The 21,685-nt window shown below is 55.9% G+C and overlaps 2 protein-coding genes across 2 annotated transcripts in view; one reads left to right on the top strand and one right to left on the bottom strand.

The window, feature by feature from the left end:
* LOC123765933 (uncharacterized) overlaps positions 1-12,674 on the bottom strand; it is a 270,914-nt gene extending 258,240 nt beyond the window's left edge. The window contains exon 1 of the mRNA XM_069337425.1: positions 12,260-12,674. Coding sequence (XP_069193526.1) covers positions 12,260-12,281 — 22 coding nt within the window. The 5' untranslated portion in view covers positions 12,282-12,674. The remainder of the gene's footprint in view (positions 1-12,259) is intronic.
* Positions 12,675-20,894: 8,220 nt separating this feature from the next.
* On the top strand, positions 20,895-21,413 carry LOC138371920 (keratin-associated protein 10-2-like). The gene is made up of 2 exons (XM_069336972.1): positions 20,895-20,925; positions 21,040-21,413. Exons 1-2 carry the CDS (start codon positions 20,895-20,897, stop codon positions 21,411-21,413), a joined length of 405 nt encoding a protein of 134 aa, XP_069193073.1.
* The last annotated feature ends 272 nt before the right edge of the window (positions 21,414-21,685 follow it).

Raw genomic sequence — 21,685 nt, forward strand, 5'->3', positions numbered from 1 at the left:
AGGGTGGGCAGGAGTAAGGAGGGTGGGCAGGAGTAAAGAGGGTGGGGCAGGAGTAAGGAGGGTGGGCAGGAGTAAGGAGGGTGGGCAGGAGTAAGGAGGGTGGGCAGGAGTAAGCAAGATGGGCAGGAGTAAGGAGGGTGGGCAGAAGTAAGGAGGGTGGGCAGGAGTAAGGAGGGTAGGCAGGAGTAAGGAGGGTGGGCAGGAGTAAGGAGGGTGGGCCGGAGTAAGGAGGGTGGGCAGGAGTAAGGAGGGTGGGCAGGAGTAAGGAGGGTGGACAGGAGTAAGGAGGGTGGGCAGGAGTAAGGAGGGTGGACAGGAGTAAGGAGGGTGGACAGGAGTAAGGAGGGTGGACAGGAGTAAGGAGGGTGGGCAGGAGTAAGGAGCGTGGGCAGAAGTAAGGAGGGTGGGCAGGAGTAAGGAGGGTGGGCAGGAGTAAGAAGAGTGGGCCGGAGTAGGGAGGATGGGCAGGAGTACGGAAGGTGGGCAGGAGTAAGGAGGGTGGGCAAGGAGTAAGGAGGGTGGTCAGGAGTAAGGAGGGTGGGCAGGAGTAAGGAGGGTGGGCAAGAGTAAGGAGGGTGGGCAGGAGTAAAGAAGGTGGGGCAGCAGTAAGGAGGGTGGGCAGGAGTAAGGAGGGTGGGCAGGAGTGAGGAGGGTGGGCAGGAGTAGGGAGGGTGGGGCAGGAGTACGGAGGGTGGGCAGAAGTAAGGAGGGTGGGCAGGAGTACGGAGGGTGGGCAGGAGTAAGGAGGGTGGGTAGGAGTAGGGAGGGTGGGGCAGGAGTACGGAGGGTGGGCAGGAGTAAGGAGGGTGGGCAGGAGTAAGGAGGGTGGGCAGGAGTAAGGAGGGTGGGCAGGAGTAAGGAGGGTGGGCAGGAGTAAGGAGGGTGGGCAGGAGTAAGGAGGGAGGGCAGGAGTAAGGAGGGTGGGCAGGAGTAAGGAGGGTGGGCAGGAGTAGGGAGGGTGGGCAGGAGTAAGGAGGGTGGGGCAGGAGTAAGGAGGGTGGGCAGGAGTAAGGAGGGCGGGCAGAAGTAAGCAGGGTGGGCAAGAGCAAGGAGGGTGGGCAGGAGTAAGGAGGGTGGGCAGGAGTAGGGAGGGTGGGCAGGAGTAAGGAGGATGGGCAGGAGTAAGGAGGGTGGGCAGGAGTAAGGAGGATGGGCAGGAGTAAGGAGGATGGGCAGGAGTAAGGAGGGTGGGCAGGAGTAAGGAGGGTGGGCAGGAGTAAGGAGGGTGGGCAGAAGTAAGGAGGGTGGGCAGGAGTAAGAAGAGTGGGCCGGAGTAGGGAGGATGGGCAAAAGTACGGAGGGTGGTCAGGAGTAAGGAGGGTGGTCAGGAGTAAGGAGGGTGGGCAGGAGTAAGGAGGGTGGGCAGGAGTAAGGAGGGTGGGCAGGAGTAAAGAAGGTGGGGCAGGAGTAAGGAGGGTGGGCATGAGTAAGGAGGATGGGCAGGAGTAAGGAGGGTGGGCAGAAGTAGGGAGGGTGGGCAGGAGTAGGGAGGGTGGGGCAGGAGTAAGGAGGGTGGGCAAGGAGTAAGGAGGGTGGTCAGGAGTAAGGAGGGTGGGCAGGAGTAAGGAGGGTGGGCAGGAGTAAAGAAGGTTGGGCAGGAGTAAGGAGGGTGGGAAGGAGTAAGGAGGGTGGGCAGGAGAAAGGAGGGTGGGCAGGAGTAGGGAGGGTGGGGCAGGAGTAAGGAGGGTGGGCAGGAGTAAGGAGGGTGGGCAGGAGTAAGGAGGGTGGGCAGGGGTAAGGTGGGTGGGCAGGAGTATGGAGGGTGGGCAGGAGTAAGAAGGGTGGGCAGAAGTAAGGAGGGTGGGCAGGAGTAAGAAGGATGGGCAGGAGTAGGGAGGATGGGCAGGAGTAAGGAGGGTGGGCAAGAGTAAGGAGGGTGGGCAGGAGTACGGAGGGTGGGCAGGAGTAAGGACTGTGGGCAGGAGTAGGGAGGGTGGGAAGGAGTAAGGAGGGTGGGGCAGGAGTAAGGAGGGTGGGCAGGAGTAAGGAGGGTGGGCAGGAGTAAACAGGGTGGGCAGGAGTAAGGAGGGTGGGCAGGAGTAAGTAGGGTGGGCAGGAGTAAGGAGGGTGGGCAGGAGTAAGTAGGGTGGGCAGGAGTAAGGAGGGTGGGCAGGAGTAAAGAGGGTGGGGCAGGAGTAAGGAGGGTGGGCAGGAGTAAGGAGGGTGGGCAGGAGTAAGGAGGGTGGGCAGGAGTAAGCAAGATGGGCAGGAGTAAGGAGGGTGGGCAGAAGTAAGGAGGGTGGGCAGGAGTAAGGAGGGTAGGCAGGAGTAAGGAGGGTGGGCAGGAGTAAGGAGGGTGGGCCGGAGTAAGGAGGGTGGGCAGGAGTAAGGAGGGTGGGCAGGAGTAAGGAGGGTGGACAGGAGTAAGGAGGGTGGGCAGGAGTAAGGAGGGTGGACAGGAGTAAGGAGGGTGGACAGGAGTAAGGAGGGAGGACAGGAGTAAGGAGGGTGGGCAGGAGTAAGGAGGGTGGGCAGAAGTAAGGAGGGTGGGCAGGAGTAAGGAGGGTGGGCAGGAGTAAGAAGAGTGGGCCGGAGTAGGGAGGATGGGCAGGAGTACGGAAGGTGGGCAGGAGTAAGGAGGGTGGGCAAGGAGTAAGGAGGGTGGTCAGGAGTAAGGAGGGTGGGCAGGAGTAAGGAGGGTGGGCAAGAGTAAGGAGGGTGGGCAGGAGTAAAGAAGGTGGGGCAGCAGTAAGGAGGGTGGGCAGGAGTAAGGAGGGTGGGCAGGAGTGAGGAGGGTGGGCAGGAGTAGGGAGGGTGGGGCAGGAGTACGGAGGGTGGGCAGAAGTAAGGAGGGTGGGCAGGAGTACGGAGGGTGGGCAGGAGTAAGGAGGGTGGGTAGGAGTAGGGAGGGTGGGGCAGGAGTACGGAGGGTGGGCAGGAGTAAGGAGGGTGGGCAGGAGTAAGGAGGGTGGGCAGGAGTAAGGAGGGTGGGCAGGAGTAAGGAGGGTGGGCAGGAGTAAGGAGGGTGGGCAGGAGTAGGGAGGGTGGGCAGGAGTAAGGAGGGTGGGGCAGGAGTAAGGAGGGTGGGCAGGAGTAAGGAGGGCGGGCAGGAGTAAGCAGGGTGGGCAAGAGTAAGGAGGGTGGGCAGGAGTAAGGAGGGTGGGCAGGAGTAGGGAGGGTGGGCAGGAGTAAGGAGGGTGGGGCAGGAGTAAGGAGGGTGGGGCAGGAGTAAGGAGGGTGGGCAGGAGTAAGGAGGGCGGGCAGGAGTAAGCAGGGTGGGCAGGAGTAAGGAGGGTGGGCAGGAGTAAGGAGGGTGGGCAGGAGTAAGGAGGGTGGACAGGAGTAAGAAGGATGGGCAGGAGTAGGGAGGATGGGCAGGAGTACGGAGGGTGGGCAGGAGAAAGGAGGGTTGGCAGTAGTAAGGAGGGTGGGCTAAAGTAAGGAGGGTGGGCAGGAGTAAGGAGGGTGGGCAGGAGTAAGGAGGGTGGGCAGGAGTAAGGAGGGAGGGCAGGAGTAAGGAGGGTGGGCAGGAGTAAGGAGGGTGGGCAGGAGTAGGGAGGGTGGGCAGGAGTAAGGAGGGTGGGGCAGGAGTAAGGAGGGTGGGCAGGAGTAAGGAGGGCGGGCAGAAGTAAGCAGGGTGGGCAAGAGTAAGGAGGGTGGGCAGGAGTAAGGAGGGTGGGCAGGAGTAGGGAGGGTGGGCAGGAGTAAGGAGGATGGGCAGGAGTAAGGAGGGTGGGCAGGAGTAAGGAGGATGGGCAGGAGTAAGGAGGATGGGCAGGAGTAAGGAGGGTGGGCAGGAGTAAGGAGGGTGGGCAGGAGTAAGGAGGGTGGGCAGAAGTAAGGAGGGTGGGCAGGAGTAAGAAGAGTGGGCCGGAGTAGGGAGGATGGGCAAAAGTACGGAGGGTGGTCAGGAGTAAGGAGGGTGGTCAGGAGTAAGGAGGGTGGGCAGGAGTAAGGAGGGTGGGCAGGAGTAAGGAGGGTGGGCAGGAGTAAAGAAGGTGGGGCAGGAGTAAGGAGGGTGGGCATGAGTAAGGAGGATGGGCAGGAGTAAGGAGGGTGGGCAGAAGTAGGGAGGGTGGGCAGGAGTAGGGAGGGTGGGGCAGGAGTAAGGAGGGTGGGCAAGGAGTAAGGAGGGTGGTCAGGAGTAAGGAGGGTGGGCAGGAGTAAGGAGGGTGGGCAGGAGTAAAGAAGGTTGGGCAGGAGTACGGAGGGTGGGAAGGAGTAAGGAGGGTGGGCAGGAGAAAGGAGGGTGGGCAGGAGTAGGGAGGGTGGGGCAGGAGTAAGGAGGGTGGGCAGGAGTAAGGAGGGTGGGCAGGAGTAAGGAGGGTGGGCAGGGGTAAGGTGGGTGGGCAGGAGTATGGAGGGTGGGCAGGAGTAAGAAGGGTGGGCAGAAGTAAGGAGGGTGGGCAGGAGTAAGAAGGATGGGCAGGAGTAGGGAGGATGGGCAGGAGTAAGGAGGGTGGGCAAGAGTAAGGAGGGTGGGCAGGAGTACGGAGGGTGGGCAGGAGTAAGGACTGTGGGCAGGAGTAGGGAGGGTGGGAAGGAGTAAGGAGGGTGGGGCAGGAGTAAGGAGGGTGGGCAGGAGTAAGGAGGGTGGGCAGGAGTAAACAGGGTGGGCAGGAGTAAGGAGGGTGGGCAGGAGTAAGTAGGGTGGGCAGGAGTAAGGAGGGTGGGCAGGAGTAAGTAGGGTGGGCAGGAGTAAGGAGGGTGGGCAGGAGTAAAGAGGGTGGGGCAGGAGTAAGGAGGGTGGGCAGGAGTAAGGAGGGTGGGCAGGAGTAAGGAGGGTGGGCAAGAGTAAGCAAGATGGGCAGGAGTAAGGAGGGTGGGCAGAAGTAAGGAGGGTGGGCAGGAGTAAGGAGGGTAGGCAGGAGTAAGGAGGGTGGGCAGGAGTAAGGAGGGTGGGCCGGAGTAAGGAGGGTGGGCAGGAGTAAGGAGGGTGGGCAGGAGTAAGGAGGGTGGACAGGAGTAAGGAGGGTGGGCAGGAGTAAGGAGGGTGGACAGGAGTAAGGAGGGTGGACAGGAGTAAGGAGGGTGGACAGGAGTAAGGAGGGTGGGCAGGAGTAAGGAGGGTGGGCAGAAGTAAGGAGGGTGGGCAGGAGTAAGGAGGGTGGGCAGGAGTAAGAAGAGTGGGCCGGAGTAGGGAGGATGGGCAGGAGTACGGAAGGTGGGCAGGAGTAAGGAGGGTGGGCAAGGAGTAAGGAGGGTGGTCAGGAGTAAGGAGGGTGGGCAGGAGTAAGGAGGGTGGGCAAGAGTAAGGAGGGTGGGCAGGAGTAAAGAAGGTGGGGCAGCAGTAAGGAGGGTGGGCAGGAGTAAGGAGGGTGGGCAGGAGTGAGGAGGGTGGGCAGGAGTAGGGAGGGTGGGGCAGGAGTACGGAGGGTGGGCAGAAGTAAGGAGGGTGGGCAGGAGTACGGAGGGTGGGCAGGAGTAAGGAGGGTGGGTAGGAGTAGGGAGGGTGGGGCAGGAGTACGGAGGGTGGGCAGGAGTAAGGAGGGTGGGCAGGAGTAAGGAGGGTGGGCAGGAGTAAGGAGGGTGGGCAGGAGTAAGGAGGGTGGGCAGGAGTAAGGAGGGTGGGCAGGAGTAGGGAGGGTGGGCAGGAGTAAGGAGGGTGGGGCAGGAGTAAGGAGGGTGGGCAGGAGTAAGGAGGGTGGGCAGGAGTAAGCAGGGTGGGCAAGGAGTAAGGAGGGTGGGCAGGAGTAAGGAGGGTGGGCAGGAGTAGGGAGGGTGGGCAGGAGTAAGGAGGGTGGGGCAGGAGTAAGGAGGGTGGGGCAGGAGTAAGGAGGGTGGGCAGGAGTAAGGAGGGCGGGCAGGAGTAAGCAGGGTGGGCAGGAGTTAGGAGGGTGGGCAGGAGTAAGGAGGGTGGGCAGGAGTAAGGAGGGTGGACAGGAGTAAGAAGGATGGGCAGGAGTAGGGAGGATGGGCAGGAGTACGGAGGGTGGGCAGGAGAAAGGAGGGTTGGCAGTAGTAAGGAGGGTGGGCTAAAGTAAGGAGGGTGGGCAGGAGTAAGGAGGGTGGGCAGGAGTAAGGTGGGTGGGGCAGGAGTAAGGAGGGTGGGCAGGGGAAAGGAGGGTGGGCTGGAGTAAAGAGGGTGGGCAGGAATAAGGAGGGTGGGCAGGAGTAAGGAGGGTGGGCAGGGGTAAGGTGGGTGGGCAGGAGTAAGGAGGGTGGGCTGGAGTAAGGAGGGTGGGCAGGAGTAAGGAGGGTGGGCAGGAGTAAGGAGGGTGGGCAGGAGTAAGGAGGGTGGGCAGGAGTAAGGAGGGTGGGCAGGGGTAAGGTGGGTGGGCAGGAGTAAGGAGGGTGGGCTGGAGTAAGGAGGGTGGGCAGGAGTAAGGAGGGTGGGCAAGAGTAAGGAGGGTGGGCAGGAGTAAGGAGGGTGGGCTGCAGTAAGGATGGTGGCCAGGAGTAAGGAGGGTGAGCAGGAGTACGGAGGGTGGGCAGGAGTAAAGAGGGTGGGCAGGAGTAAGGAGGGTGGGCAGGAGTAAGGAGGGTGGGCAGGAGTAAGGAGGGTGGGCAGGAGTAAAGAGGGTGGGCAGGAGTAAGGAGGGTGGGCAGGAGTACGGAGGGTGGGCAGGAGTAGGGAGGGTGGGCAGGAGTAGGGAGGGTGGGCAGGAGTAAGGAGGATGGGCAGGAGTAAGGAGGATGGGCAGGAGTAAGGAGGATGGGCAGGAGTAAGGAGGGTGGGCAGGAGTAAGAAGGGTGGGCAGGGTTAAGAAGGGTGGGCAGGAGTAAGGAGGGTGGGCAGGAGTAAGGAGGATGGGCAGGAGTAAGGAGGGTGGGCAGGAGTAAGGAGGGTGGGCAGGAGTACGGAGGGTGGGCAGGAGTAAGGAGGGTGGGCAGGAGTAAGGAGGGTGGGCAGGAGTAAAGAGGGTGGGCATGAGTAAAGAGGGTGGGCAGGAGTAAGGAGGGTAGGCAGGAGTTAGGAGGGTGGGCAGGAGTAAGGAGGGTGGGCAGGAGTAAGGAGGGTGGGCAGGAGTAAGGAGGGTGGGCAGGAGTAAGGAGGGTGGGCAGGAGTAAGGAGGGTGGGCAGGAGTAGGGAGGGTGGGCAGGAGTAGGGTGGGTGGGGCAGGAGTAAGGAGGGTGGGCAAGGAGTAAGGAGGGTGGTCAGGAGTAAGGAGGGTGGGCAGGAGTAAGGAGGGTGAGCAGGAGTAAAGAAGGTTGGGCAGGAGTAAGGAGGGTGGGCAGGAGTAAGGAGGGTGGGCAGGAGTAAGGAGGGTGGGCAGGAGTAGGGAGGGTGGGGCAGGAGTAAGGAGGGTGGGCAGGAGTAAGGAGGGTGGGCAGGAGTAAGGAGGGTGGGCAGGGGTAAGGTGGGTGAGCAGGAGTAAGGAGGGTGGGCAGGAGTAAGAAGGGTGGGCAGAAGTAAGGAGGGTGGGCAGGAGTAAGAAGGATGGGCAGGAGTAGGGAGGATGGGCAGGAGTAAGGAGGGTGGGCAAGAGTAAGGAGGGTGGGCAGGAGTACGGAGGGTGGGCAGGAGTAAGGACTGTTGGCAGGAGTTGGGAGGGTGGGAAGGAGTAAGGAGGGTGGGGCAGGAGTAAGGAGGGTGGGCAGGAGTAAGGAGGGTGGGCAGGAGTAAACAGGGTGGGCAGGAGTAAGGAGGGTGTACAGGAGTAAGTAGGGTGGGCAGGAGTAAGGAGGGTGGGCAGGAGTAAGGACGGTGGGCAGGAGTAAGGAGGGTGGGCAGGAGTAAGCAAGATGGGCAGGAGTAAGGAGGGTAGGCAGAAGTAAGGAGGGTGGGCAGGAGTAAGGAGGGTGGGCAGGAGTAAGGAGGGTGGGCAGGAGTAAGGAGGGTGGGCAGGAGTAAGGAGGGTGGGCAGGAGTAAGGAGGGTGGGCAGGAGTAAGGAGGGTGGACAGGAGTAAGGAGGGTGGGCAGGAGTAAGGAGGGTGGACAGGAGTAAGGAGGGTGGACAGGAGTAAGGAGGGTGGACAGGAGTAAGGAGGGTGGGCAGAAGTAAGGAGGGTGGGCAGGAGTAAGGAGGGTGGGCAGGAGTAAGGAGGGTGGGCAGGAGTAAGGAGGGTGGGCAGGAGTAAGAAGAGTGGGCCGGAGTAGGGAGGATGGACAGGAGTACGGAGGGTGGGCAGGAGTAAGGAGGGTGGGCAAGGAGTAAGGAGGGTGGTCAGGAGTAAGAAGGGTGGGCAGGAGTAAGGAGGGTGGGCAAGAGTAAGGAGGGTGGGCAGGAGTAAAGAAGGTGGGGCAGGAGTAAGGAGGGTGGGCAGGAGAAAGGAGGTGTGGGCAGGAGTAAGGAGGGTGGGCAGGAGTAGGGAGGGTGGGGCAGGAGTACGGAGGGTGGGCAGAAGTAAGGAGGGTGGGCAGGAGTAGGGAGGGTGGGGCAGGAGTACGGAGGTGTGGGCAGGAGTAAGGAGGGTGGGCAGGAGTAGGGAGGGTGGGGCAAGAGTACGGAGGGTGGGCAGGAGTAAGGAGGGTGGGCAGGAGTAAGGAGGGTGGGCAGGAGTAAGGAGGGTGGGCCGGAGTAAGGAGGGTGGGCAGGAGTAAGGAGGGTGGGCAGGAGTAGGGAGGGTGGGCAGGAGTAAGGAGGGTGGGGCAGGAGTAAGGAGGGTGGGCAGGAGTAAGGAGGGCGGGCAGGAGTAAGCAGCGTGGGCAGGAGTAAGGAGGGTGGGCAGGAGTAAGGAGGGTGGGCAGGAGTAGGGAGGGTGGGCAGGAGTAAGGAGGGTGGGGCAGGAGTAAGGAGGGTGGGCAGGAGTAAGGAGGGCGGGCAGGAGTAAGCAGGGTGGGCAGGAGTAAGGAGGGTGGGCAGGAGTAAGGAGGGTGGGCAGGAGTAAGGAGGGTGGGCAGGAGTAAGAAGGATGGGCAGGAGTAGGGAGGATGGGCAGGAGTACGGAGGGTGGGCAGGAGAAAGGAGGGTTGGCAGTAGTAAGGAGGGTGGGCTAAAGTAAGGAGGGTGGGCAGGAGTAAGGAGGGTAGGCAGGAGTAAGGTGGGTGGGGCAGGAGTAAGGAGGGTGGGCAGGGGTAAGGAGGGTGGGCTGGAGTAAAGAGGGTGGGCAGGAATAAGGAGGGTGGGCAGGAGTAAGGAGGGTGGGCAGAGGTAAGGTGGGTGGGCAGGAGTAAGGAGGGTGGGCTGGAGTAAGGAGGGTGGGCAGGAGTAAGGAGGGTGGGCAGGAGTAAGGAGGGTGGGCAGGAGTAAGGAGGGTGGGCAGGATTAAGGAGGGTGGGCAGGGGTAAGGTGGGTGGGCAGGAGTAAGGAGGGTGGGCTGGAGTAAGGAGGGTGGGCAGGAGTAAGGAGGGTGGGCAGGAGTAAGGAGGGTGGGCAAGAGTAAGGAGGGTGGGCAGGAGTAAGGAGGGTGGGCTGGAGTAAGGAGGGTGGCCAGGAGTAAGGAGGGTGAGCAGGAGTTCGGAGGGTGGGCAGGAGTAAAGAGGGTGGGCAGGAGTAAGGAGGGTGGGCAGGAGTAAGGAGGGTGGGCAGGAGTAAGGAGGGTGGGCAGGAGTAAAGAGGCTGGGCAGGAGTAAGGAGGGTGGGCAGGAGTACGGAGGGTGGGCAGGAGTAGGGAGGGTGGGCAGGAGTAGGGAGGGTGGGCAGGAGTAAGGAGGATGGGCAGGAGTAAGGAGGATGGGCAGGAGTAAGGAGGGTGGGCAGGAGTAAGGAGGGTGGGCAGGAGTAAGAAGGGTGGGCAGGGTTAAGGAGGGTGGGCAGGAGTAAGGAGGGTGGGCAGGAGTAAAGAGGATGGGCAGGAGTAAGGAGGGTGGGCAGGAGTAAGGAGGGTGGGCAGGAGTACGGAGGGTGGGCAGGAGTAAGGAGGGTGGGCAGGAGTAAGGAGGGTGGGCAGGAGTAAAGAGGGTGGGCATGAGTAAAGAGGGTGGGCAGGAGTAAGGAGGGTAGGCAGGAGTTAGGAGGGTGGGCAGGAGTAAGGAGGGTGGGCAGGAGTAAGGAGGGTGGGCAGGAGTAAGGAGGGTGGGCAGGAGTAAGGAGGGTGGGCAGGAGTAAGGAGGGTAGGCAGGAGTTAGGAGGGTGGGCAGGAGTAAGGAGGTTGGGCAGGAGTAAGGAGGGTGGGCAGGAGTAAGGAGGGTGGGCAGGAGTAAGGAGGGTGGGTCGGAGTAGGGAGGGTGGGCCGGAGTAAGGAGGGTGGGCAGGAGTAAGGAGGGTGGGCAGGAGTAAGGAGGGTGGGCAGGAGTACGGAGGGTGGGCAGGAGTAAGGAGGGTAGGCAGGAGTTAGGAGGGTGGGCAGGAGTAGGGAGGGTGGGCAGGAGTAAGGAGGGTGGGCAGGAGTAAGGAGGGTGGGCAGGAGTAAGGAGGGTAGGCAGGAGTACGGAGGTTGGGCAGGAGTAAGGAGGGTGGGCTGGAGTAAGGAGGGTGGGCTGGAGTATGGAGGGTGGGGCAGGAGTAAGGAGGGTGGGCAGGAATAAGGAGGGTGGGCAGGAGTAAGGAGGGTGGGCTGGAGTAAGGAGGGTGGGCAGAAGTAAGGAGGGTGGGCAGAAGTAAGGAGGAGGATAGGCAGGAGGAGGGAGGGTGGGCAGGAGTAAGGAGGGTGGGCAGGAGTAAGGTAGGCAAGGAGGGCAAGGAGGGACCCTGTCTAGCAGAGAGGGATGGAAGGAGGGAGTCAAGCAGGGAGGCTGGTAGGGGGGAGGGGTGTGTAGGCAAGCAGGGAGGCTGGTAGGGGGGAGGGGTGGGTAGGCAAGCAGGGAGGCTGGAGTGGGTGTAATAGGAGCGGGTGTGATGGGTGTCCGCCCACCTGCAAACCTGCTCATCCACCCATCTGCCAACCATCAAACCCTTCTTCCTGCCATCCGTTCATCCAGCCCATCTTCCTGCCAGCCTTCCAGCCCACCCGCTCACCCACCTGTCTGCCCACCCACCTGCCCTGCCAGCCATCCAGCCCACCCGCTCACCCACCTGTCTGCCCGCCCACTTGCCCTGCCCATCTTCCTGCCAGCCATCCAGCCCACCCGCTCACCCACCTGTCTGCCCGCCCACTTGCCCTGCCCACCTTCCTGCCAGGCAGCTACCCACCCAGCTCACCCACCTGTCTGCCCGCCCACTTGCCCTGCCCACCTTCCTGCCAGGCAGCTACCCACCCACTCACCCACCTGTCTGCCCGCCCACTTGCCCTGCCCACCTTCCTGCCAGGCAGCTACCCACCCGCTCACCTACCCATCTGCCCGCCCACTTGCCCTGCCCACCTTCCTGCCAGGCAGCTACCCACCCAGCTCACCACCCACCCAGCACCACACACTAATTATAGTGTGTGTGGAAATTCAAATTACGTTGGCTGTGATACATAAAGATTGTGAATGTTAATTTTTTCTTCCCCGGTAAAACTCAGCTAATCCGGATGTCGGGCTTAACTGGATAGGGGTCCTTCCCATATAGTCTGGATAATCGAGTTCATACAGTATATATAATATATTATCCAGGATATATGACCTCTATCAAGCATATTCAGGTAATTTTTACATATTATTTAGCACTAATAACTAACCTTGCTTACAACTATTCTAATACTTCATTTCAAGTCCAAAACAAGGCATACATACACTTATATTATTAAACCTCTTGTCTGGAAATACTTTATATAAATCAGCCAAGCCTACTCAGGCCACACTCACTGAATGAAAGGTTTCTGATCTTTCCATATGAAAACACTCATAATAATGCCAGATTATTTTAACCATTGAGAACCCACGTAATAGTGTGCAAGAGGCAGAGGTGTAATTAACGGAGGGAAGCGCGATCACAAGTTAGGTATCCAGTGTTAGTTATTTATTATAAGACATTCAGGTATTCATAATTAAATATCTTATGAGAAAATATATAGGATTCTGTAATGAGAAAATGTGGCTAACTCTACAGTAGACGGAAAAACACAAAAATTTACATATTTGAAATCACAAATTTAAATATAATAAACCTAACAAATAAAGTATAGAGAAGACTCTTGTAATGTGATTCATTGACCACTTGGAAATTCAAATGCATTTTACCTACCAATAATACGCTAACATACGTTAGCTTGAATATTCCTGGAGTGACTCATACATTCTCTCTCTCTCTCTCTGCATATAATTTCAAACATTTCCTCATTATCAGAAAGTTGGATGTACCAAATCTTTTAAATGTTAAACATCGACAAATTTAACATTTAAAAATGTAATTTACTGGTGTAAATGTGTATTTATGAGTGTATAAACATCTATTTAAATGTATAATAAAACAAATATGAAAGACAAAAGCATATAAAGAATAAACTAGAAAACAGAATATAGCAACTCTTTGATTAATGAAAATGTTTGAAACATTTTATGTCACCATTCATTCATTCATAATTTACATCATTTACACAACATAATTTACATAATAGTAGGCATCAACCAACCAGGTATCAACCAGGCATCCATCAGTCTCAGGAGACTATTGAGTTATGCTCTGGTTGTCGGTCTGGAGTGGCCTCTCCAGGGCACAAAGCCAGGGTAGGTTGATATGCTGGAGAAACTGTTATCCAAGCAGCAGGCGCCGAAAGTCTCCAATGGAAAGGCAAACGCCAATACGATTGGTTCCAGCGCCGTCGCAGGAACTGTCAGAACGAGAGGCTCCAACTCCGGAGTTAACCTCGAGGTTGGTAAAAGAGGGCACAGAGACTCCAGACCCGGAGACCGCCGGGATCGGAGAAGAACCACCCCAGCAAGGGGCAAGAACGACCCCAGCCTCCTGAAGCAGGGCTCCCTGAGCCCCAGGTGGAGGATGTCCAGCCCTGCACCTATGGGTTCATCACAGCCCCCTTTCACCCGAGGCTACCTTCCTTCATGACCCACCAGAAGGAAGAGTAATAATTATTAATTACAACAAGTCGTATTATAATTATTATTATAATAATATAGTTATTAATATAATTATAATAATACAGAGTAACTAGGGCAGGGCGAGGAACAAACTAACTGACAATTTACATACACAGTAACATAATAACTTACATAACATAATTAACATACACAAAAAACGGCTGCTTGCCATAAGTCCCTTTGTACGCTAAATAAAATGTTCTATAGTATTAAACATGGCATATTGTGGAATATAATGTTTACTACATGAATAATTCAAATACAGTGGTACCTTCATTTACGATCGTAATCCATTCCCAGGGACTCGGCGTCAACCAAAAATTCGGCAACAAAACGAATTTTGCCATAAGAAATAATGTAAGTTTAATTAATCCGTTCCACCCCCCCCCCCCCAATAAAAACAGCGTTGAATGTAATGAAACGCCGTTTTCTGGGTGATACCCGGAGGCTCCCCGGAGCTTACTAGGCTGATATGCTAATGTCAGACATTGGCATCAGTCATGTGTATGGAGTTCTGTGGCCCTACCGGGGACCACGAGCCAGAACCTGGCCCTCTCAGAGAGGCAAGGGGAGCAATGGCCTATAGAAACCCCCGTGTGGTTGGAAGCATTCTATGTCTGCCATCGACCGGGTCAGGCACCCAGAAAGGTAAGCATCCCAAAACAAACCCCTATTCTGTCGAAATTATTGCTACCAAAAGCCGAACAAGTGGATAGAACTCCCCACAAAGAAACGAACAAACGATCATGACGTCACACGTCGCCGCGCCGCTGTTACACAGCTTCCCCGTCCCCGGGAGGGAGAAGGGGGGAGCCCCAGACCCCTCACGCCGGCTATCGACCTGTCAGTTTTTAGGCTGGATGTCAAAACACGAAAAAAACGCCGACCGGAGGGAGGAAGGGATGCCGGGCAGCCTCCGGGCCTCACCCAGAAAATGGCGTTTCATTACATTCAACGCTGGTTTTCTGGGGGGACCCCCTTCGGCTCCCCGGAGCTAACTACCCACAGAGGAAGAGCGTAAGGACTTACCCGGGAGGCGGTCGTTGTTCACTCCACAACTCGAAGTCGAGACAACTTGCTGCAACCACCGACCGAAAACGACACAGGCCCGACTAGGCCCAGGGACGTGCACGAGGTAACGAGCAGCCAGGACCCTGTACGACCGCCAAAAGCCCCGTGCCCGAATGTGAGCCCATGGTGCCAAAGACGGCAGCAAGCGCAGTGAATGTACAAACATCATGGGCATGGGGATAGACCGCAGGCTAGCTAGTCGTAAGAACTCTGCGGACGACCTGGGAGACCCACACCCGCGAACAGGGAAGAAAGGGAAACCGGATCAACCCAAAGCGTGTCCCCAGACACAGAGGCCGAGGCGCGCAAGTAACGGCAAAGAGCCACCACCGAACACAAAACATGATGCACCCCCGGCCCAGCCAATGAAGCATCAACAACCCAGGGACCCCTTCAGAAAGCAGCAGTTTCAATTTTCACCAGAAAAGAAGGAGACAGCTGCAGACGAACAAAACCATCATGAAGACTGAAAGAGCAGAAACCCCTGCGCTGGAGGAGGGCATGAAGCTACCCAACCCGACAGCCAGAGGTCACTGCCAACAGATAAGGAGCCTTATAGAACAATTCTGAACTGAAGGGGCCACAACAAACTGAGGAGAAGAAAGAAAATAGCACTCTGTCCAATGACCAGGACGGCTCAGGCTGCGCAAGAGCAGGAGCAGGCCAGAGGTGAAACAATGCATGAGACAGCTTGCGAAACGGCACAGAGGTAACATCAAAACCGAAAGCAAGCCGAAGTGGCTCCGCCAGCGCCTCACGATACGAGGCGACAGTATGGGGCAAGATGACGGCCCCAAACTTCCACAAGAAAAGGACAAGGCCACGCCAACAAATGCAGCTACCGAAGAAGGGACAGAAGGAAAAGGAAGGGCCGCCAAAAACCCCAAACTACCGCCAAGAAGAAGCACGCAGCTGGGACACCATCAATGAAGCCACCCGATCACCAACAGAAGGTGAGAGACTCGAGGCAGAACCGAACCGGCCCCGCCATGGGCCAATTGAGCCTAGTAAGATGCGGAGCTGCGGAAAGATCTTGGGTGCCACCACGGAGCCAGCTAAGCCAGAAACCCAAGCCGACAAAGGAGATGGAACATCCGCCATACAGAAGACACCCCAACTCCCGCGAGCCCGCCAGGAGATCGGAGACGACAGTTCCGACTTGCAAAACTAGAGAAGGGAAACCGAGAGAACGTGAAAACGCCAACAGGCTGGGTAAGTCAGGTAACCAGGAACCGAAATAGGAGGCAATAGGAGAGCCAAAAGGCACAAACAAAACACAACCATGTGTAGGATAAGAGGAGAAAACGGAAAAACACAAGATCAGAAGAAAAGCCCCAGCACCAACGGCCAGGGACATGAGCATTGAAGGAAGATGAGGAACGAAGAAGACAAGGAGCAAAACAGGAATGAAAGGGACACGACCAACAACACACAGAGCCGCTGGTCATGTCCCAACAAGCCACGCCAACAACACAGGTGTCTGACACGTCCCAACACAAGACGAAAAGGAAAAAAAGGTGCAAAGGTACGCCAACAGACCAGTACCCGAACCAAAGAGTATGAGCTACGAGGATATGATCACCCACATCGACGATTCCCAAAGGAAGCGATAAGGAAGAGAAAGACCGACTACGGGACCCCAGGGGCACACGCACCAAGGGACACTGGTGGAAGGATAACCCAAACGAGCCAAAGAGACATGGGAAAGAAGTATTGCAGTGTCAGTAGTAGACAAGCGGAACGCATGAGGAAGCGATGTGGTAAAGGATGACACCACACACAGCTTCAAGCGCAGATATGATAGAGTCAAGCAGGCCCAGGAACCTGCACATGAGCAAATGACAGGTGAGAAGCGGGACCAAAAAGCCAGAGCCCAACTCCTGCAACACAACTAGGAAAGTACAACTAGGTAAGTACCGTACAGAAAATCCAATGTATATGGAAGGTCTAAGCCAGGCACTGCAAGACGTGCAAGGAAAGAGTGACCCAGATAAGACCATGAAAAACGGGGCCATGACCCTCCTTGCAACAATTAAACCAGAAGAACAATTAAGGCCCCAGGAAGAAGCACAGAAGGGCCAAACAAAAATCCATACCCAATCCCCAACACACATCCACAACATGAAAACTGCTGCAAAATGTCACCTCAGAACATCCAGACAGGAACACTTACCCCCATAACATATAACCCCCACCATTGTACCTCGAAACGTGGTGGAAGTAGGGCCCCCTATCTGAACTCAAGCATGGGCTGGACATGCACAAGAGTGGGACTGGATGGGTATAAATAGGAGCTGCCTCGTATGGCCTATTAGGCCAGCTGCAGTCACCTGTGTTCTGATGTTCGTATATTCGTATCAAAAAATCACTAACCAGCACCTGGCCGAAGAGAAGCCAGACCGCATGAACTCACCTACAGAACGTAGGCACGAACGTGTCACGACACAACATAGCCGAGAAAATTCCGGGAGCACCGCCAGTGGAAGAAGGCAAAACCGCACATGCAGGAGAAGAACAGGGGTAGAGGCGAAGGAAGAGCCCGACACCCATATGCAGGGAAAACCCAGCGTCCTCCCAATAGCAGCAATCCAGAACACCCGCAGGAACTACGGGGCACGGACTGGAGAATGGAGAGGAACGAGCGCCGAAGCATCGGAGAGAAAAGGGACACAAAATCCCAGCTCACGTACACACTGCCCGTATCAAAACAAACAACCACGGCGCATGCGCAGCAGGGATGCCAGAAGTCGCGAGCTAAAGAAAGAAACCACGAATTGACTACAAAAATAGACAAAATAGTGTTGTTAACAACCGAATCCCATATGAGAGTACACAGGGCAGCCGCTAACCATAGTTGAAAAGAGCAGGAAAGGACCGAGAAGAAACATAGCACAGCATCCCATTTGGGCTACAAAGAGCCCAACTGGGCTCCAAGGACCCCAATCTGGCAACCCTGCGCAGCGCAGGACAGTGCACGGAGATAAGAGACAAACACGAAAGAAAGAAACAGGGCCGAAAAACGAGAAGCTTGGAGAAGGACCGTCAAGCCCCAGAAGGGACCGGAAGACGACAGACATTCCAAGAATATGGGAAGAAGCAAAACCTTCCCGATCCTAGTTTTTTACATATTTTTTCAATATTTCTGATAAGTTTTTCTCATTTTTTTGCACTAAAGTTATTCAATAGTGTGTGTTTTGAGTAATTTATATGGTAAAATATGTAGAACATCGGAATCCTCATATATATTTATGTTAATAATATGCATCTATATTATTTACTTGGAAAAATACAACCTGTTATTTTTGGTGTTATTATACTGCATACACAATTTTTATACAACTATGAATATTGGCTTCCACGATTATGAACCACCAAGCTGTTGTGGTTGGTGTGGTAAAGACAGTCAACCACACACACTACCTGTGCCAGCAGACTGTACCAGCAGACTGTACCAGCAGACTGTGCCAGCAGACTGTACCAACAGCAGGCTGTGCCAGCAGACTACTAGCAGACTACCAGCAGACTGTGCCAGTAGACTGTGCCAGCAGACTGTACCAGCAGACTGTACCAGCAGGCTGTGCCAGCAGACTGTGCCAGCAGACTGTACCAGCAGACTATGCCAGCAGCAGGCTGTGCCAGCAGACTGTACCAGCAGACTGTGCCAGCAGCAGGCTGTGCCAGCAGACTACCAGCAGACTGTGCCAGTAGACTGTGCCAGCAGACTGTACCAGCAGACTGTACCAGCAGGCTGTGCCAGCAGACTGTACCAGCAGACTGTGCCAGCAGCAGGCTGTGCCAGCAGACTGTACCAGCAGACTGTGCCAGCAGCAGGCTGTGCCAGCAGACTGTGCCAGCAGACTGTACCAGCAGGCTGTGCCAGCAGACTGTGCCAGCAGACTGTACCAGCAGACTACCAGCAGGCTGTGCCAGCAGACTGTGCCAGCAGCAGGCTGTGCCAGCAGACTGTACCAGCAGACTGTGCCAGCAGCAGGCTGTGCCAGCAGACTGTACCAGCAGACTGTGCCAGCAGCAGGCTGTGCCAGCAGACTGTACCAGCAGACTGTGCCAGCAGGCTGTGCCAGCAGACTACCAGCAGGCTGTGCCAGCAGACTGTACCAGCAGACTACCAGCAGACTGTGCCAACAGCAGGCTGTGCCAGCAGACTGTACCAGCAGACTGTGCCAGCAGACTGTACCAGCAAACTGTGCCAGCAGACTGTGCCAGCATAATGTACCAGCAGACTGTTCCAGCAGACTGTGCCAGCATAATGTACCAGCAGACTGTTCCAGCAGACTGTGCCAGCATAATGTACCAGCAGACTGTGCTAGCAAACTGTACCAGCAGACTCTGCCAGCAGACTGTGCCAGCATAATGTGCCAGCAGACTGTGCGAGTAGAATGTGCCAGCAAACTGTACCAGCAGACTGTGCCAGCAGACTGTGCCAGCAGACTGTGCCAGCATAATGTGCCAGCAGACTGTGCCAGCAGACTGTACTAGCAGACTTTGCCAGCAGATTGTGCCAGCAGACTTTGCCAGCATAATGTGCCAGCAGACTGTGCCAGCAGACGGTGCCAGCAGACTGTACTAACAGACTTTGCCAGCAGATTGTGCCAGCAGACTGTGCCAGCAGACTTTGCCAGCATAATGTGCCAGCAGACGGTGCCAGCAGACTGTACTAGCAGACTGTGCCAGCATAATGTACCAGCAGACTGTGCAAGCAGCAGACAGTGCCAGCAGACTGTGCCAGCAGACTGTGCCAGCATAATGTACCAGCAGACTTTGCCAGCATAATGTGCCAGCAGACGGTGCCAGCAGACTGTACTAGCAGACTGTGCCAGCATAATGTACCAGCAGACTGTGCAAGCAGCAGACAGTGCCAGCAGACTGTGCCAGCAGACTGTGCCAGCACAATGTACCAGCAGACTGTGCAAGCAGCAGACAGTACCAGCAGACTGTGCCAGCAGTAGACTGTGAGAGCAGACTCTGTCAGCAGACTGTGCCAGTAGTCTGTGCCAGCAGAATGTACTAGCAGACTTTGCCAGCAGATTGTGCCAGCAGACTGTGCCAGCAGACTGTGCCAGCAGACTTTGCCAGCATAATGTGCCAGCAGACTGTGCCAGCAGACTGTGCCAGCAGACTGTACTAGCAGACTGTGCCAGCATAATGTACCAGCAGACTGTGCAAGCAGCAGACAGTGCCAGCAGACTGTGCCAGCAGACTGTGCCAGCATAATGTACCAGCAGACTGTGCCAGCAGACTGTGCCAGCATAATGTACAAGCAGACTGTGCCAGCAGACTGTGCCAGCATAATGTACCAGCAGACTGTGCAAGCAGCAGACAGTGCCAGCAGACTGTGCCAGCCAACTGTGCCAGCAGTAGACTGTGAGAGCAGACTCTGTCAGCAGACTGTGCCAGTAGTCTGTGCCAGCAGACTGTACTAGCAGACTTTGCCAGCAGATTGTGCCAGCAGACTGTGCCAGCAGACTTTGCCAGCATAATGTACCAGCAGACTGTACCAGTAGACTGTACCAGCAGACTGTGCCAGCAGACTGTGCCAGCATAATGTACCAGCAGACTGTGCCAACAACAGACGGTGCCAGCAGACTGTACCAGCAAATTGTGCTAGCAGACTGTGCCAGCATAATGTACCAGCAGACTGTGCCAGCAGACTGTGCCAGCATAGTGTGCGAGTAGAATGTGCCAGCAGGCTGTGCCAGCATAATGTACCAGCAGACTGTGCTAGCAAACTGTACCAGCAGACTCTGCCAGCAGACTGTGCCAGTAGAATGTGCTAGCAAACTGTGCCAGCAGACTGTACCCGTAGACTGTGCCAACAGCAGACGGTAACAGCAGACTGTGCCAGTAGACTATGCCAGCAGATTGTACCAGCAGACAGTGCCAGTATACTATGCCAGTAGACTGTACTAGCAGACTTTACCAGCAGATTGTGCCAGCAAACTGTGCCAGCAGACTGTACCCGTAGACTGTGCCAACAGCAGACGGTGCCAGCAGACTGTGCCAGTAGACTATGCCAGCAGACAGTGCCAGTATACTATGCCAGCAGACTGTACTAGCAGACTTTACCAGCAGACTGTGCCAGCAGACTTTGCCAGTAAACAGTGCCAGCAGACTGTACCAGCAGACTGTACTAGCAGACTTTGCCAGCAGACTGTGCCAGCATACTGTGCCAGTAGACTATGCCAGCAGATTGTACCAGCAGACAGTGCCAGTATACTATGCCAGCAGACTGTACTAGCAGACTTTACCAGCATACTGTGCCAGCAGACTTTGCCAGTAAACAGTGCCAGCAGACTGTACCAGCAGACTGTACTAGCAGACTTTGCCAGCAGACTGTGCCAGCAGACTGTGCCAGTAGACTATGCCAGCAGATTGTACCAGCAGACAGTGCCAGTATACTATGCCAGCACACTGTACTAGCAGACTTTGCCAGCAGACTGTGCCAGCAAAATGCACCAGCAGACTGTGACAGCAGACTGTACCAGCAGACTGTACTAGAAGACTTTACCCGCATACTGTACCAGCAGACTGTGCCAGTAGATTCCGCCAGCAGACTGTGCCAGCAGACTGTAGCAGCAGACTTTTCCAGCAACAGACTGTGTTAGCAGACTTGGCCAGCAGCAGACTGTGCCAGCATCAGACTGCGCCAGCAGACTGTGCCAGTAGACTATGACAGCAGACTCTGCCAGCAAACTTTACCAGCAGACTGTACCAGTAGACTGTGCCAGCAAACTGTACCAACAGACTTTGCCAGCAGACTGTGCCAGTAGACTGTGCCAGCAGACTTTGCCAGTAAACAGTGCCAGCAGACTGTGCCAGTACACTGTGTCAGCAGACTGTGGCAGCAGACTGTGTCAGCAAAAGGTGCCAGCAGACTATGCCAGCAGACTGTGCCAGTACACTGTGTCAGCAGACTGTGGCAGCAGACTGTGTCAGCAGACGGTGCTAGCAGACTGTGACAGCAGACTGTACTAGCAGACTTTGCCAGCAGACTGTGGCAGCAGACTGTGTCAGCAGACGGTGCCAGCAGACTGTGCCAGCTTAATGTACCAGCAGATTGTACCAGCATAATGTACTAGCAGAATGTGCCAGCAGCAGAGTGTCCCAGCAGACTGTACCAGCAGACTGTGCCAGCATAGTGTACCAGCAGACTGTGCCAGCATAGTGTACCAGCAGACTGTGCAAGCATAGTGTACCAGCAGACTGTGCCAGCATAGTGTACCAGCAGACTGTGCCAGCATAGTGTACCAGCAGACTGTGCCAGCAGACTGTACCAGCAAACTGTGCCAGCAGACTGTCCCAGCAGATTGTAGCAGCAGACTGTGCCAGCAAACTGTGCCAGCAGACTGTGCAAGCAGCAGACTGTGCCAGCAGCAGACTGTGCCAGCAGACTGTACCAGCAAACTGTGCCAGCAGACTGTCCCAGCAGATTGTAGCAGCAGACTGTGCCAGCAAACTGTGCCAGCAGACTGTGCCAGCAGCAGACTGTGCCAGCAGCAGACTGTGCCAGCAGCAGACTGTGCCAGCAGCAGACTGTGCCAGCAGCAGACTGTGCCAGGAGATGAAACAAAAGGAGTCACAAGACACTACACACATTACTAATTCTCAGCACAGTGTTATTATTACCAGCAATCTGACAACAACAGTGTGTAAATTAATACATTTAAATAAGACCATTTGTGTGTGTGGACCATTTGTATACTACACAATATTGTGTGTCTGCATATTAGTGATACAATTATTATACCCGTATTCATAGGAAAATAAGTGTTTTTGTTGTTATTACATTGCATGCATATATATATATATATATATATATATATATATATATATATATATATATATATATATATATATATATATACACACACTAG

The sequence above is a fragment of the Procambarus clarkii genome, chromosome 37 (assembly GCF_040958095.1).
Source record: "Procambarus clarkii isolate CNS0578487 chromosome 37, FALCON_Pclarkii_2.0, whole genome shotgun sequence".
NCBI lineage: Eukaryota > Metazoa > Arthropoda > Malacostraca > Decapoda > Cambaridae > Procambarus > Procambarus clarkii.